Raw genomic sequence first — 17,224 nt, 5'->3', positions numbered from 1 at the left:
GGCATAAAATGGTTTATTCAGAGTGCAACAGAAAGGAAGACGCGCGGGGGCAAAAAAAGAACTCTAAGCACACCAGCGGCGTTTTGTCGGACAGCAAAGATGAACACGGAAAATAATCATCGTTCTTCGTATGAATGTGCCAACGTCTCTGACGTCGGGAAATTTTCCTAGAAGAATGCCAAAAATACGGTAGAGCCAACAGGATGGAGACTGGGAGGTTCGTTTCAGCATTTTTTTTCGGGTGATTTAGGTTTTCATGATCCGAAAGCACTGTAATAGCCCGTTTGGTTTCGGAACTTTCGGGAAAATAGCAACCATACAAAATCAGACAAAACCAGCCAAAGAATCAACATCAAATAGGCTGTTTTGTGACTTGTCTAATCACGGAGGAATTTTCGTGAATGGAAAAGATGCGTCCACTATTGGGTGCCGATTAAAGATTCAAGATTCAAGATTGCTTGCCATTGTTGAAAACTAAAACGCACGATATTCGAGTGAAGCGTTTGGAGCTCTGCAGCCTTTGACAAAATAAACCGCCTAATAACAGATCGGCCGAAAAGTTCGTATCGTTTCTATGAGAGGGCGCCACTAGAATTAAATCCATACCATTTTCAGTTAGTACCAACCTTCAAAAGATACGTGTATAAATTTGACAGCTGTCTGATTATTAGTTTGTGAGATATTGCATTTTGAGTGAAGCTACTTTTGTTATTGTGAAAAAAATGGAAAAAAACCCTTCTTAATCCACCTAGTGGTGTCATCATGCCTTTCTCTTCTTTCATAACAGTCTCATGAAAATATATTTAATACTTTTATTAAATAAATTTGGATACTAATTTTGACACCAATAGATTCAGATTGATTCGAGTAGTTCACAAAAGCATGCTTCAGTGTTTATGTCACACAGTCAGCATCATTTTTCCAAACTAGTGCTTGACATTTGCGTTGCCTATTTGTATGAGAACAGTGATGCTAATCTAAAAAAGCCTTCTCAGTCCACTTAGTGGAATTTTCATATATCTTGAAAAATCACCATAGGTGGGAGTACATGAAATTTTCGAAATCGAAAAAAACTTTTTGATGCCAAAAGGCTTAGAATTGCATGAAACGTCGAGATTTAGTGTCATCTCGAAAAAAAAATTTTTTTTTAAATCGACTTTTTGGGACTTAGAAAAAATATCAAAATATCAAGTCCCAGAAAGTTGATTTTTTCAAAAAAAAATTTTTTCTAGATGACACTAAATTTCGATGTTTTATGCAGTTTTAAGAGTTTTGACATCAAAAAAAATTTTCGGTTTTGGAAATTTCATGTACTCCCCCCTATGGTGCTTTTTCAAGATCGAAAATTGTCAAACCTTTGAAACCGGACAGCACCCCTTAAGCATGTCCGATTTAGGTCAAATCTTGCATGAAGGCTTTTTTCGAGGTGCTTAAACTTTTGAGCACTAGAACTTAACGAAAATAGAGGTGATCCCAAAATTTTGGCACCCTTATATATATAAGAGCGGTGAAAATCAACGTGTTTTGTCGGTTACGTCACTTATACAATCATATATCTGGAACCAAAAGTCACAACCATTTGATCTTCGAACTTGATCAATGGCACGACAGTAGCTTTCAAACGAGCCCAAGTTTGTTAAAATCGGTTCAGCCATCTCTGAGAAAATTGAGCGCGTTCAAATACAACGCTTTTTGTCGGTTACGTCACTTATACAATCATATCTCCGGAACCAAAAGTCTCAGCCATTTGATCTTCGAGCTTGATCAATGGCCCGACAGTAGCTTTCAAACGAGCCCAAGTTTGTTAAAATCGGTTCAGCCATCTCTGAAAAAATTGAGCGCGTTCAAATATCTTCGAAAAGTGCACACACACACACAGACATTTTCCGATCTCGTCGAACTGTGTCGAATGGTATATAACACTATGGATCTCCGAGGCTCCGTTCGAAAGTCGGTTTTTCCAGCAATTCTAATACCTTTCTATAGAGAAAGGCAAAAAGGAATTTCGTGTGTTGATGAAACACTACTTTTTGATGAAAAAAGGGCCGCCGATACCAAAAAATGGCTTGATGAGTGTTATCCAGACTCTGCACCGGGCGAAGCAACAATTCGTAAGTGGTTTGCAAAATTTCGTACTGGTCATATGAGCACCGAAGACGATGAACGCAGTGGACGTCCAAAAGAGGCTGTTACCGATGAAAACGTGAAAAAAATCCACAAAATGATTTTCAATGACCGTAAAGTGAAGTTGATCGAGATAGCTGACTCCTAAAGATATCAAAGGAACGTGTTGGACATATTATTCACGAATATTTGGATATGAGAATGCTTTGTGCAAAATGGGTGCCGCGTGAGCTCACAATCGATCAAAAACAACAACGAATTGATGATTCTGAGCAGTGTTTGGAGCTGTTATATCGAAATAAAACCGATTTTTTTCGTCGATATATAATAATTGACGAAACATGGCCCCATCACTTCACTCCGGAGTCCAATCGACAGTCAGCTGAGTGGACTGCACGCGATGAACCGAACCCAAAGCGTGGAAAGACTCAACAATCGGCCGGTAAGGTTATGGCGTCTGTATTTTGGGATTCGCATGGTATAATTTTCATCGACTACCTTGAAAAGGGAAAAACCATCAACAGTGACTATTATATAGCGTTATTAGAGCGTTTGAAGGACGAAATTTCAAAAAAACCATGCTGAAATTGAACGAATTGGGCTTCGAATTGCTCCCTCATCCACCGTTTTCTCCAGATTTGGCCCCCAGTGACTTTTTCCTGTTCTCAGACCTCAAGAGAATGCTCGCTGGTAAAAAATTTAGAAGCAATGAAAAGGTAATCGCTGAAACTGAGGCCTATTTCGAGGCAAAGGACAAATCGTACTACAAAAATGGTATCGAAAAGTTGGAAGATCGCTATAATCGCTGTATCGCCTCTGATGGCAACTATGTTGAATAATAATAACGAATTTTGGCAAAAAAATGTGTGTTTCTTTTAAACGATACGAACTTTTCAGCCGAACTGTTAGCAGTAGCAAAACTCAATAGACTTGGTTTCAGTAGATCGTTGCTAAATTGGCTCCAATCGTATCTAATTGGTCGCAAAATGTCAGTGAAAATCGGAGACTTCATTACAGTGACCTTCGCTGTCTGACTCTGGAGCCCCTCAAGGCAGTCACCTAGGACCATTCTAATTTTTACTCTACCTCAATGATCTCAACTTCACTATCAAATTGACGCATCGAAGCTGTCCAGCGTAAATTTGTTTGATTCGATCTGCGTAACTTACCATGGAGGGATCCCACTAATCTTCCCAGTTAAAAAGATCGTTGTAAGCTTAACAGTTCGGCTGAAAAGTTCGTATCGTTTAATAGAAACACACATTTTTTTGCCAAAATTCGTTTTTATTATTCAACATAATTGCCATCAGAGGCGATACAGCGATTATAGCGATCTTCCAACTTTTCGATACCATTTTTGTAGTACGATTTGTCCTTTGCCTCGAAATAGGCCTCAGTTTCAGCGATTACCTCTTCATTGCTTCTAAATTTTTTACCAGCGAGCATTCTCTTGAGGTCTGAGAACAGGAAAAAGTCACTGGGGGGGCAAATCTGGAGAATACGGTGGATGAGGGAGCAATTCGAAGCCCAATTCGTTCAATTTCAGCATGGTTTTTCGTTGTTGTTTTTGATCGACTGTGAGCTCACGCGACACCCATTTTGCACAAAGCTTTCTCATATCCAAATATTCGTGAATAATATGTCCAACACGTTCCTTTGATATCTTTAGGGTGTCAGCTATCTCGATCAATTTCACTTCACGGTCATTGAAAATCATTTTGTGGATTTTTTTCACGTTTTCATCGGTAACAGCCTCTTTTGGACGTCCACTGCGTTCATCGTCTTCGGTGCTAATATGACCAGTACGAAATTTTGCAAACCACTTACGAATTGTTGCTTCGCCCGGTGCAGAGTCTGGATAACACTCATCAAGCCATTTTTTGGTATCGGCGGCACTTTTTTTCATCAAAAAGTAGTGTTTCATCAACACACGAAATTCCTTTTTTTCCATTTTTTTCACAATAACAAAAGTAGCTTCACTCAAAATGCAATATCTCACAAACTAATAATCAGACAGTTGTCAAATTTATACACGTATCTTTTGAAGGTTGGTACTAACTGAAAATGGTATGGATTTAATTCTAGTGGCGCCCTCTCATAGAAACGATACGAACTTTTCAGCCGATCTGTTATTGACCTGGATCTGCCATCTATTCGTATGGCTGTCTCCAAAGCCGTTTTTGTTGCTGATTTATTACAATCACTTATCGATTGTCCCGAACTTCTGCATTTGATTAATCTAGACATTCATCGACGTTATCTACGCTCTCATTGCTTCTTGAGTTTACCTATCGCACGAACAAATTATGGTAACAATGATCCATTTGCCAGTATGTGCAGAATATTCAATAACTGCTCCAATGTTTCCGACTTTTATCTATCTTAAAATATGATTAAACAATTGTTCCATAGTCACATGGCGGACTAGTTTCAGAATCACTATCTGTTTGTAACCGTTAATGTTGTTCACCCACAACTCCGTCTCTCCCCCATCACCATTGGAAACTAATCAGATTCGTTAACAGAAACTATCCCTACTTACCAACTCTTCCATTTACCTATCCACATTTCTCTGCCCACTCTGGTATTTTAAGCAAGAACATTAGTGCTAGCCTGTAATGCTTGGTGCCATCAACTAGTTATAGGGTTATAGGTTTAGTTTTGATTGTTAGTTTTAATTGTTAGTGCTAAGCCCAATAGAATCTGTTGGATCATTGTAATCTTTGAATACAGAAGATGAAGAGGTTTTATGCCTGCTACAGAAGATGAGGAGGTTTTATGCCTGCTACAGAAGATGAGGAGGTTTTATGCCTGTTAGAGAGAGAGATTGCCAAATTTCATCAACATCAGGCTTTTCACTGTCCCCCAAAATATATAATCAATCTATAATCAATAAATCAATGATTGATGATTTCAATAGAACTTTTTGGTTTGGATTATGTCAATCGATAAATCCGACATAGGTGTTTCAAAATCGCTCCAATTTTGATTCTAAAATTAGAGTAACCAATATTGAACAATTTTGAATCGCTTTCATGCTCCTAAAAATAAAACAATTGTAATAAAAAAAATTTGAAACGTAAATTTCACATTCAATTTCAATATGTATGATAAAGCAATATTTTATTTTGAATGAAAAGCTCGAATTTTGAGTTGAATTCAAATTTAAAAAAAAAATTCAATTTTAAAAAGAAATCTCAAAAATGAACAGATGGATGGAAACTCCAATTTGCACTACGCGCACTTTTTTTCTAAATTGAGTGATGTTGCACTCATTTTTGACTCACGTACAATGAGCGTGAAAAATTTATTACATGAATTGAGTTTCTTGATCTGGATACCGAGCCTGAATTTTGCAACTTAATTCGAAACCGGTCACAGGTTCCGAATTTAGTTCTGTAATTCAGTTCCAGTCCCTGATTGTCCAGAATTCAAGGTTTGTTGTGCGAATAAATGGTGAAAAAAGGGTAATCAACGGGGGGTTGTTGATATTGTTGATATTAAATTCGTATTAACCTCCTCCAGTTATGTCTCTGACATAACCGACCCGTCCTTTTTTTTGCAGACAAAAAAAAGTACAGGTGAAATTGTAAGCAAACGTAAAAATACAGCGAAAGTTCCGAGTGACGTTCTCAACAACTTGAGAGTACACAGCAAGATTCGTATGTGAACTTGACAGAAACGTTTAAAGACTGTCCAGAAAGCATGGACGCAACCAAAACCGCTGCCATTTCGCAATGGTTCAGAATCTGTCAATTTTTATGGCTGCGTCCTGTTGTTTACACTCTTCTCTAACCACTTGTGCAGTTGTTTCGTTTTTGTCCTGCTAACTCTCAGTGGGATAAACGTATACTGAAGGCGTTCGAGCAAACGAAGGAAGTTCCAGTTAGGGATGTGGCACTGTTAGTGTTAAGCCGGGCACTTTGAAAGTTTGTTAAAGTGGGCACTTCGAAGTCAAATGTTCTTCGTGCTAAAGAACGTTTGAATCCTCGAACCTATAAGAAGCAGAAACAACCAAAACGTAGTCCGAAACAAGAAGCATCGATCAGGCCGAGGGTTCGAAAGCTGTACAATACGACTCTTGCTGGTAATTTGAACTGTATAATCCTGGACGACGAAACCTACGTGAAACTCGATTACAAATCCTTGCCGGGACCACAATATTATACGGTACGAGAAGGGCAAATGTTAAACCAGTCCGAGACATCGATTGAAGTCGAAAAATTTGGTAAAAAAGCTATGTTCTGGCAAGCAATTTGTAGCTGAGGTAAGATTTCGAAACTCTTCATCACCACTGCTTCAATGAACAGCGAAATATACATCAAGGAATGTTTACAAAAACGACTTCTACCCATGATTCGAAGCCACAAGGATCCTGTTGTCTTCTGGCGAGATTTTGCTTCTTGCCACTACTCTGAATCAACGGTAGAATGGTATACTACCAAAAATGTCACTTTCATCCCAAAAGACATGAATCCACCAAATTGCCCACAACTTCGACCAATTGAGGAATTTTGGGCATTAACGGAGGCACATCTTAGGAAACATGTCTCGGCAGCCGAAACATGAATGAATAGCTCGAAAAAGTTTGGGAAAAGTGTCAAAACTTGTCGCCAAGAAGTCTGTACGGAATTTAATGAGGAACATTCGCAAGAAGGTGCGCCAGCTAGTCTACAATGGCTAAGTAGCAAATGTTGAGAATAATATTCTGTTGTTGTAGTCTAATATTATGAGTATATCGAATAAAATTTGAATATCTAACACTTGTGAATTATTTACAGCGAAATCAAAGTGCGTCCATACTTTCTGCGACAGTCCTTAAGCTCTAAACGTTGTAAAGTTTTAAGCTCTATTGCAGTGGTTCTCAAAATAGTTTTTTTATATAATCTCAGCGATATAATGCTATAAGCTGTCAGTATCAGTATCTAACAAGAAAAAACAAATTAACGATTTATTAATTCTAGTTGATTTGACGTAAAGTCGCCATAACTAAGTTTAGTTTTTGCAAAATGACTGAGTGGAATCATATATTTCGAAGAAGCCAAACAAATGAAAAACTTAGCAGAAAAGTAGATTTTTTGGAAAAAGGTATGTTCAGAGATTGGACTCGAACCTGCGTTCGATGTACGTTCTATCATGCATAACCGTGTTTTAGAGCTGTGTTTATCACAAAGTTCAGGGTGGTAAAATGGTAGCGCGTATACACGGAATACGTAAGAACGCAGGTTCGAGTCCTATCTCTGAGCGTATCTTTTTTTTTTTTTTCAAAAAATCATCTTTTCTGTTTAAAGCTTTTCATTCATTTGGCTTCTCTAATATATGTTTCCACAAAGTCGTTGCAAAAACTGATATTAGTAAAACGACTGACGAATGAAAGAGCAGAATTGAAAACATGCGAAAAAGTTACCTGAGCTGGGCGGCAGCCGAGCACGTCTGAACACGTTCGATTCTGCTGTTCAATTAGGCTTGTTCTACGTGCGTTTTACAGACAGAAGATTGAAAAAACGATTTGCTCAATGCGGTAACTTTTTCGCAAACTTTCATTGTTGCTATTTTATTTCTCGATCTTTGTCCAATCTGTTTTTTTTTCTTGTTCAATACTGATAAAGTTCAAGACAACTTTACGTCTTTACAAGACTAAAAACAAATCTCTTATGAAATAGTTAGGTAATTAGGAATTCATGTTTCGATTATAATCATTTTAACCTTAAGGCCATTCGCCTCTTTGGACCAGAGAAAAACTTCCTAGTCCAACGTGTAGGGTTTTCAAACAAAGTTTCAAACCAGTCGAAGTGTTTTATCTTAAATTAACCCTCAGTGAAAATGCGAAAATCTTTCCTAGTTCATCACATCCTTTTAGTTGGCGTCCATTGTGTTCGAAGATAGTTTTTAAGTATCAACAATTCATGTAGATTTGGAAAACGAAACGAGATTCGCTTATCGACCAATACGTGTTCCAAATCTCACATTGTGTTTGACGGCTGCACGTCTCACGTCATTAATTTGTATGGATATAGAGAGCAATTCGGCTCAATGCATATCTATTTATTTTTTTGCATTTTGCAGGCACTGTAACTTGAAACCCGTGTGTTACGCCAAAATTTTGACATAGGAATAAAATTGTACAACATCAATTCAACATTCTAAAAAACACTCAAAAATATGTTAAAGACTTTTTGGGTATCCAAAAATATAAGATTAGAAAAGCATAATAAATTATTTGGAATATTGTAACTTCAAGTCTGTTACATATGACGTTAAATTTATTAGTTCTTTCTAAAAATGAAGAAGGTTCAACCGAAACAACGTGAAGAAACTTGCAAACCTTATAAAACAAAGTTGTAAAACCCTATAAAATTAAAACCTGGGGAAAAAATCGAAATTTTGAAAATCACAACTAAAATTTGTCACAGGCGATTTTCAGAAAAAACCATCGATCAGAAAACTCACTAAAGAAAAGTTCACTACTGATTTTTTTAAAGTGCGATCCACTATGAAACTGATTTCACATTGCAAAGAATCAGTTGTGAAAAGTTCACTAGCGAATATTCTCCTCGATGATATTTAAGAAAAAAGAACCCTTTGAAAAATACATGATGAATAAATTCGCTGATGAACAAAAACTGAACCTTTCTGAACATGTCCAGTACGCGTAGGGTGGTTAAAATGAAAAAAAAAACAAAATTTTGAGCTCTAGCAATTTGATGCTTTGTTGGTAAGTTGGATCAATAGTGATGATGTATTAGAAATTCATTTTGAAATGCCGTGGCAGTGGAGTAATATCATCATTAAAAGTAGCAAGTGCTGTGATCAATAATAGTTATAATGATAATAAAAACAATAATAAAATACCAATCACAAAGCATGTTATGCATCTGGTTGAAAAATAATACCCAATTTAACATGAAATGCTGCGTCTGCTGTGTGTTCGAGACAAGCAAAATGCTGCGCACCTGTTACTTCTATAAATCAAATTCATGCTAAATAGCGTTGTAACAGGATTGTTTTAAATAGTGCAGTGTAATCAACCAGCTGGATAGAATTTATTTAGATGTCGAGCTGAAGCGTAGTAAACGTTTAGCATCAAAATATCATCGAAGACTCTTCTCCTTTTCGATTAGCTCTTTAGCGATATTTCGTTTGGTGAAAATTCGTCAACAAGTTTCGCTAACTCAAAAAATCACGTGTTAACTTCGAGGTTCAGGGTTTTATGGATGCTTGTCACAGAATTTTCTTTTTTCCTGAACTGATTTTTTACGAGTGATAATGATATGAACTTTTTCTGATCATGATTTTCCCAACACTGCGGTCAACCACTATGATTCTACAGATCAATTGCAATAAATTTGCTCATAATGATGTGAAAGGCCGAGTGTCATACACCATTCGTATCAGCTCGTCAAGATCAGCAAATATGTATGTGTGTATGTATGTATGTAGTATTTCTGTGCACTAAACATTCTTACACGAAGTTTCTGGTCTACCGACTGCGGGTTCTGGAATAACAGCAAAATTACTTTGTTGTGTCTATCGGTGTATTGTGGCCGTTTCTCTGGCAATGCTCGGTTTAAACGCATCAATTGTCATTTTAGCAATTGTTTGCACCTGAGGAAACGGCGTTCGATGTCCCTCTGCTTTAATGCATACAGCTCTCGATTTACAACCTTTCGGATCATTTTCAAACGTTGGAAATGGCTGGATAAGTAAACCGAGTTCTTCTTGCATTTTCGATGGGTCTTGATGGAGCAATTTCTTGAATTCGTCATCTTCAATCTTTGGTGGTGCCCGGCTCGTTCTTCGTCTTCCAAATCAAAATAGTCATTGTTAAACCGTGTAAACCACTTCCGATACGTTCGCTCAGCTAGAGTATGCTCACCATACAGTTCCACCGAAATACGATGACTTTCGACTTTCAAAAGCGCACGGACCGTCTAAAGCGGAGCCACGGCCAACATTCGCATGAAATCATCTTCAAAAATTAAATTATATTGATTCCATCAATTTTCTCAATTTTTTGTGATTTTGCCTTTCTCGTATGGAAAGGTTATACAATCACTGTAAAACCGACTTCTGAACTGAGGCCCGGAGGACCGAATGCTATATACCATCCAACTCAGCTCGACGAACTGAGCAAATGTCTGTGTGTATGTAACAAATAATGTCACTCGGTGTTCCCAGAGATGGCGTGACCGATTTTCACACTTAGATTCAAACAAAAGGTTTTATGGTCCCATAGCTCGCTATTGAACTTTATCCTTATCCGACTTCCGGTTCCGGAATTACAATGCAATATGTGCAAATCTATGAGAAAATGCGCACTCAATCGTCTTGGAAATTTCTCAACCGATTTTTACAAACTGAGATGCAAATAAAAGACCATGAAATTCTTTAAAAAGTCCCTGAGAAAATGATCCAGATTTGAGTTTTGGCTCCGGTGTTACAGCGCGATAAGTGAGAATTTTTCAATTTCACGAGGATTTTTTCAGAAGTGATGGCGAAACAAGGTATCAATTTTTATGAAATTTAGTAGTAAAGAGTAAAATAGAAAATTCATCTAGTTGGCAGACCTTTCTACTTTTGGACTTCTAGTCCCCGGTTTCCGCTTTCGGACGCACCGGTAATAGTGAAGGAAAGCTCCAAAAACGGAACTCACTTCAATTTCTCAACAACGGTTAAACCGATTTTCACAAATCATGGTTCAAATTATAGGGCAATGAGTATCAAAACGTTCCAAAATTATAGGGCAATGAGTATCAAAACTTTCAAACGATCATACAAAATGATGCTAAATCAGTACGCATCGGTACGTGCTGGTACGGAAGAAAAAAACGCAACCGGCTAGCACACAGCATGCTTTGTTCAATTTTGTGCAGGGTTGTCAAATCTATATTAATTTGACATAACTGTTTACAATTTTAAAGGTGGTGGTAGTTTATTTCAATGAAAATTTTTGATTTAATTCAAATTCCAGTGATGTTTTTGAAAATATAAGCAATACCAGAAAAGCATCATTAAACCACTAGGTGGTTTTCTTAAATCAAATCTTATACCTGTTAAAAATCACCCTTTTTAACTCACATCGATTCTCAGAGATGCCAGAACCGATTTTAATGAACTTATATTCAACTAAAGAGTTTTTATCCTAGTTTCATATGATCCGACTTAATTACATCGATATCCCACTTCCGGGTCTAAAAATATAGGCAGACGAGTACTGAAAATTTCAACTTGTCATCAGAAGTGACGATGATGAACAGGAAATTTTTCTTAGTAGCGGTCTAATAGTCCAAAATAGTTTGAGGCCCTCACAATATCCATTTGGATTGCGATGATGCGATACTTTTTGATATCAGCATGCATTACTTCAAATGACGACAATTCACTACATAGATCATTCACGAATAGCTTTAGAAGGAGTTGTCTTAAGTGGCTTCCTTGTTTCGAGAGGTGAAGAACAGAAAAAGTGCTCTTATTTGTAGGTCATATTAGTTGATGACCATACATACTTGGTAATGGGAATTCCTGGTTTCCGGTTCCGGAAGTAGCGGTCAGAGCTCCAAATATGGAACTCACGCGATCCTCTTATGTACCGGTAAATTGTCTCAAAAACATGATTTTTTCGGTTTTCAATCGCCAACAATGCATACAAACCATCTGATCAAAATTGACCCGGACTGAACGAAAAATTCTTTTTTTTTAGATTTTAGTATATTTCTTTGTTATCGCCTTCAAAATAGACTCTTTTTGAACCAATACAGAGATTCCAATCGGCCGGGATGACCATCAATACCTTAGGCGAATTACTTTTTATGTTCTCGACCGAATCATGGCGCGTTCCCCGGAGTGGATACTTTATTTTTGGAAATAGGAAAAAGTCACAGGGGGGCAAATCTGGCAAATACGGTGACTCAGAGATGATTTTTGTTTCATGTTTGGCCAAAAAAAATCAGTCACAATAATGCTGGAATGCGACGGTGCGTTATCGTGGTGTGAAATCCATGAAATGTCAGCTTACAAATCCGAACATTTCCGACGAATTACTTCACGTATAAGATTCCAAACGGCCAAGTAGTACTCCTTGTTGACCGTTTAGCCCGTCGGTTACAAATTCATGGTAAACAACTCCGCGGTAATCGAAGAAAACGATGAACAAGAATGAGGCAAATTTTCTACGATCTCACGACCCTCACTGAATGCTTCAGGCAACTCGAATATTTGCGTTCTTGATAGAGTAGACTCCCCAAAACACTTTTGCAACAATTTTAATGATTCCGTAGCTGAAATTCCATTTGAAACACAAAATTTCAAGCAAACTCGTTACTCAATTTTTTTCCATGGTAAAAACTAGCTAGACAAATTTTTCGTGTCGTAAACCAGCAGCTCCCAAACATACACTAATTGACATATCCCGCTTAAAGTCAACAGGAATGTCAAATAAAGTTATACCAACCTTGGAAAGAAAATTACCGATGGTATGCTTGCTGTTAATGGTTTTTTTTTCCTTTTCCACCTTCATGACCTTTCCTCCACATGCAATCTCTATAGAATTCAGTCCAATCTTTCTGGCGTATAATAATAGATCCTGGTTTCGTCAACAGTTTCCAACCGACACCAAAAGTCCATCCGAATCTAATCACCATAACCGAAAATGCTTCCGAAGTGTGCTCGCGTTCGACTTTTTAGTCCAGAGTATGTATATGCAGTACACAGCGGCAGGTAGCTTTTCCACTTCACGGTGTAATCTGAAGGAGCACTAGCACCAAAATAACAACGGGTCCCTTGACCCCCTCCCCCCTTTCTACTGGAAACGTGTCTGTAATAAGGTGGACAGTTCATCACACTTTTATGTATTGAAGTTTTTGGTTCCCATTTGCTAAGACGATATTTTTTAAGAACAGAACTAATATTTAGTCATTTTTTCCATTGTAATATGTGATATTAGGTCAAAGCTCTATCCATCTATTCTGAAAAGCTATTTATGAAGTTTCCATATTCGGAGAACTAAATTAAGAATAATTATGGAATAATTTTACAAGAGGCCAAGTGAATCGAAAACCGCTAAACCACACGGAACCACCCGCGATCCCATTTCAACCAGAATATTAGTTGATTTTCTGAATTCGATTGGTTAAAATTTGGTACAACTAATCGATTGTTGTTTTAACTAAACTGTTCGATTAGCAGAAACGATGGTTGAAACAACTAATTTAACTGTTTGAAAAAAATGTTGTCAATTAGTGAGGACACATACCTTTCAATTTCAACAAATATTTTAGTTGAAATAACTGGCGTTGTTATTGAAACAAAATTCTGTTAGTTGAAAAATAAATCGGTTTTATTTGTTTGTTTGTTTTGAGATCAGTAAAGATCTAAATTCTAAAAAAAAATACTTCTGATTCGATCGGAAATGATTGATGTAGAAAAACGTTTTTAATCAGCAAAAGTGCCCGGAGGGGCGAGTAAATTAGCGAAATTATTAAATTTACCTAAAATGATGCCTTCAAACGGTTGAACTAAGCTATGCACTGATTTATATGAGCTTGGGTGCATCAACCGCTGGGAATTGGAATTTTGCGACGGCAATTCAAACGCGCCATTCAATCGCAGCGCGTTCTGTGTGTTTGAAACCCTTCGCTCCTGTTACTTTTATAAATTAAATTCATGTCAAAAAGCGTTTTATTGCTAATCATCATCGGTATCAAACAGCTGGGAGTAAAACAGTCTGCTGGAAGTAAATAATGATCGAATTTGAAGTATAAAATTTTTGCGCATACCTGAAAGATTACGAGATGATCATTCATTAACATTTTCTAATTTGTCATCAATTTTTTTTAATCTTAAACAAGATTAACTTTATCACAACACCGCTGTTAGATAAACACTTGTTATCATAAATTTCTCAAATCGAATGAACACAATTGCACCAAACGCTTTAACCATCAATGTTGTTTTCATTGACATTTTGAAGCGACGCGAACAGATTTCAACTGAGAAAGTTGTTGATTTTGCATTGCGATTATTGTTTTGCTTCCAACTGTCTCCGGCATTTGACAGCATTCAAAACAACATATTTTTCAACTACTTGAATATATGCAAATCAAAAACCATTTTGGTTGAATCAAAAAGAAATTAGTTAAATCAACTATCGCAAAAATCAAAAACTGCGATATCGCAATTTTATGATCGAAGGGTTCTCCATGGAACAAATGATTTTTAGCCTAAAGTTACTAAGTCCAGTGATTAAAATATGAAATTGCGGAATTATTGTAGCACTTCCCAATGTCAGAATGGGATAATCTTTCAATCAGTTATCAGTCTTCGGTTTTATAACCAACAGATAACAGAAGACTTCTGAAATGCGAAAGAAAGAACATCACGAAAAGCATTTCAAGTTATAGGACCGTTTCATTCGAAGTGGGGAATAAACCGAAATGACTGTCTTAATGATTGAATGCGATTCTAACCATTTTTAAGTACGCGCACGCCTACCGAGAGCAATTAAATTTATTGCAATAAAAAACGAAGACTTGAAATGAAAATTCCTCATCCAGATACGAAAACCACCGGAACATTCGTTCATGGCAAATCTTCATGTGATAATACCCACATTGCTAAGCTCAAATTCCAAGCAAACCGGATTACATTTGGCCGGAAAGAGGCCCATCAAAACGGCCAAATTACAACATCCTGTATTAACATGCCATTGGAACATTACAACGATTTAAAAATGCTAACAATGACGCCATTCTTCTCTTCTCCGTGTTTCATTTCAGAACGAAATCATCCTCTTGACTGTCCTTACGCATCAGTGCCGGCAGCAGTTCAGGAGCAGCGCCAGAAACAGCCAGCTTCATCATTTCAGTTTTTTTGGTAAAGTTTCAAAAAGTTCGACCCGCGAAAAAAAATTTCCGTTGCGTCGTAGACAAAAAAAAGTGAAAGTGAAAGTGAAACAGAAGCAGTACGTACCGGTACAATCGAATAAAGTATGAAACTTGTGCCGACGTTGTTGAGAAAATTTTCCAACACCATTGCCAGAACGATCAGGACGAAGAAAGGGAAAGTGCGGAAAAACTCGTAAAGTCGTAAATTTGCGTTTCGCGTGTCATAGAATTCCAATTTAATCTGTTCCGTAGCACACTCCCCACATTGCGTGACAGTGTAGTGTAGATTTAGTTCGCATTTCGTAGTCAAGTTAAGTGAAAAACCGTGCAATGAGTTTGTAATATTAGGTAAACAAAAAAGAAGTGCTTCTTATTGCGGTGCTAGAGGAAAGTTTGCGAAAGAAAAGTGATAGGAATTTGATAGGAATCAAAAAGGAAAAATCTGCAGGCTTCCAGAAAAGGTCAACCGGAAGATAGTTTAGAGGGAACGGACACGGTGACGACACAACCGACGACGCAGAGCCACGAACGAAGAACACGTAACCGGCAAAAGTAATTATAATTTTAACCACACGCTTCATAAGAATATTATGCCAAAGTGTTGGAAAAGAAAACCGACGGGCTATGTTTGTGATGCTGTCAGTTCGCACAACAGCCACCGTTCGTGAACGGCCAGCCGAGACGGTCAAGAAGGCAATCAACATAAACCAGTTCATCAGGAGCATCAATAACCGGAAGGCAAAGAAGAATCAGAAAGCGCAGCAGAGTTTGAACAACGCGAATCCCTTTGGCCAGAGCGACAAAAAGAGCAACAACAGCGCCGATAGCGACAACAGTAACAGCAGCAACGACCAGAAGAACCTACGAAGGGACAAGAATAGCTATCGGAAACCAACCGATAAGATCGATAAAACGTCGATTCAGATAATTGCATCAACGACGAGCTCAACCCACCACCATCCTACAGGCCGGCTGGTACAGATTCCGGAGGAGGAAAAGCAACGGAACGATCCCGTGCCGGCGAGTGTGCCTATCGGGGCTACCAACGCGGTTGCGTCGTCCGAGAAGCACGACCCGCGGAGCGAGACCCAGAGCAGCCATCAGGATCAGGAGCCGAGAACCAAGTTTCTGCTGCCGGAGCTCAACAACTTCCGGAAGCCACCAACTGTGCAGGTAAGCATTGTATGATTCGGTGGAAACTATTCCAATCTATAATCTGCCATCTTTCATTCTGTGTTTCATCAAACCATACTCCTCAGGGTAAACGATCCGATCCGTAGACTCTACAAATCAATCAAATGACCATCTATCGATTATATTTAACTAGTTCTGCAATTTAGTCTGCTTCTTTTTGCATTACTCAATATCAAGACGACTTTCAGTAAGTAAAACTCGATTATGTCCGGCCCAGGGGCATTATTGTTGCATGACAACCGGTCATAAATAGAACTCTACTTTTCAAAATTATGAATTACTCGCGGTACTTCGAAAATTCTAAATAGATCAAAACCATAGACTAACTTGGAGTAATCAATTGCCCGACCCAACGCAAATTCAACTACCTTTCATAATTGATACACAAGGCGAAGCTTTGATATTACAAACCTTTTGTGAAATTTGACCTTCTGCTAAAACAGGTTTCGCTGCCGATTAATAGTGTACAGAACCATTGCATGGCTGGTGCCATGATCCGACTGATACTAAGAATCCTTCCAGATCGGGGCTCGAACAGATGACAACTGGCTTGTAAGGTCTGTGCCCGATACATTCAACGGTCAACCCGAGACAACTATTAATACGCTCAATATTTTATTTACACAGTCTAATTGTTACAAAATATTCAATTGACATAGATCTATTTGTTTATAAATAGATTATCAAGATAACGAAATATTTGGCGCATAATCCCGGGTAGTTATAAATGGCAAACAAAGATCAAAATAATAAAAAATTTCACAATCATATCTTGTCTTGACCTTTCTGAGCTATCATAGCGATACTTGATATTTTCTTGATATTTCATCTAGAGAATCAAGAAATTGTACAATATCTGTTTATCATCTAAATTAGTTATTATATCTTATTTCGATAATGATGAGTTATTCCAATTTTATTAAGTACAATTGATCCAAATAAAATTTAATTGAATAAACTGCATCAGAATCAGATAAAAGAAAATCTTATTACATTATTCAATTCTGAATACTAGAATATAAAAT

The 17,224-nt window shown here is 37.6% G+C and overlaps 1 protein-coding gene across 2 annotated transcripts in view; it reads left to right on the top strand.

Annotated features, from left to right (window-relative positions):
- Positions 1–17,224, top strand: part of LOC131432900 (uncharacterized) — a 669,773-nt gene that overhangs the window by 516,560 nt on the left and 135,989 nt on the right. For both annotated transcript variants that reach the window (XR_009229989.1, XM_058599478.1), the window contains exon 4: positions 14,898–16,178. Coding sequence is in view for 1 of the 2 variants with exons in the window: in XM_058599478.1 (XP_058455461.1) it covers positions 15,630–16,178 (549 nt within the window). In the remaining variant the exon portion in view is untranslated. The remainder of the gene's footprint in view (positions 1–14,897; positions 16,179–17,224) is intronic.

This window comes from Malaya genurostris, chromosome 2 (assembly GCF_030247185.1).
Source record: "Malaya genurostris strain Urasoe2022 chromosome 2, Malgen_1.1, whole genome shotgun sequence".
NCBI lineage: Eukaryota > Metazoa > Arthropoda > Insecta > Diptera > Culicidae > Malaya > Malaya genurostris.
Note: the sequence above shows the minus strand (reverse complement) of the source record. Positions and strands in the feature narration are given on the sequence as shown.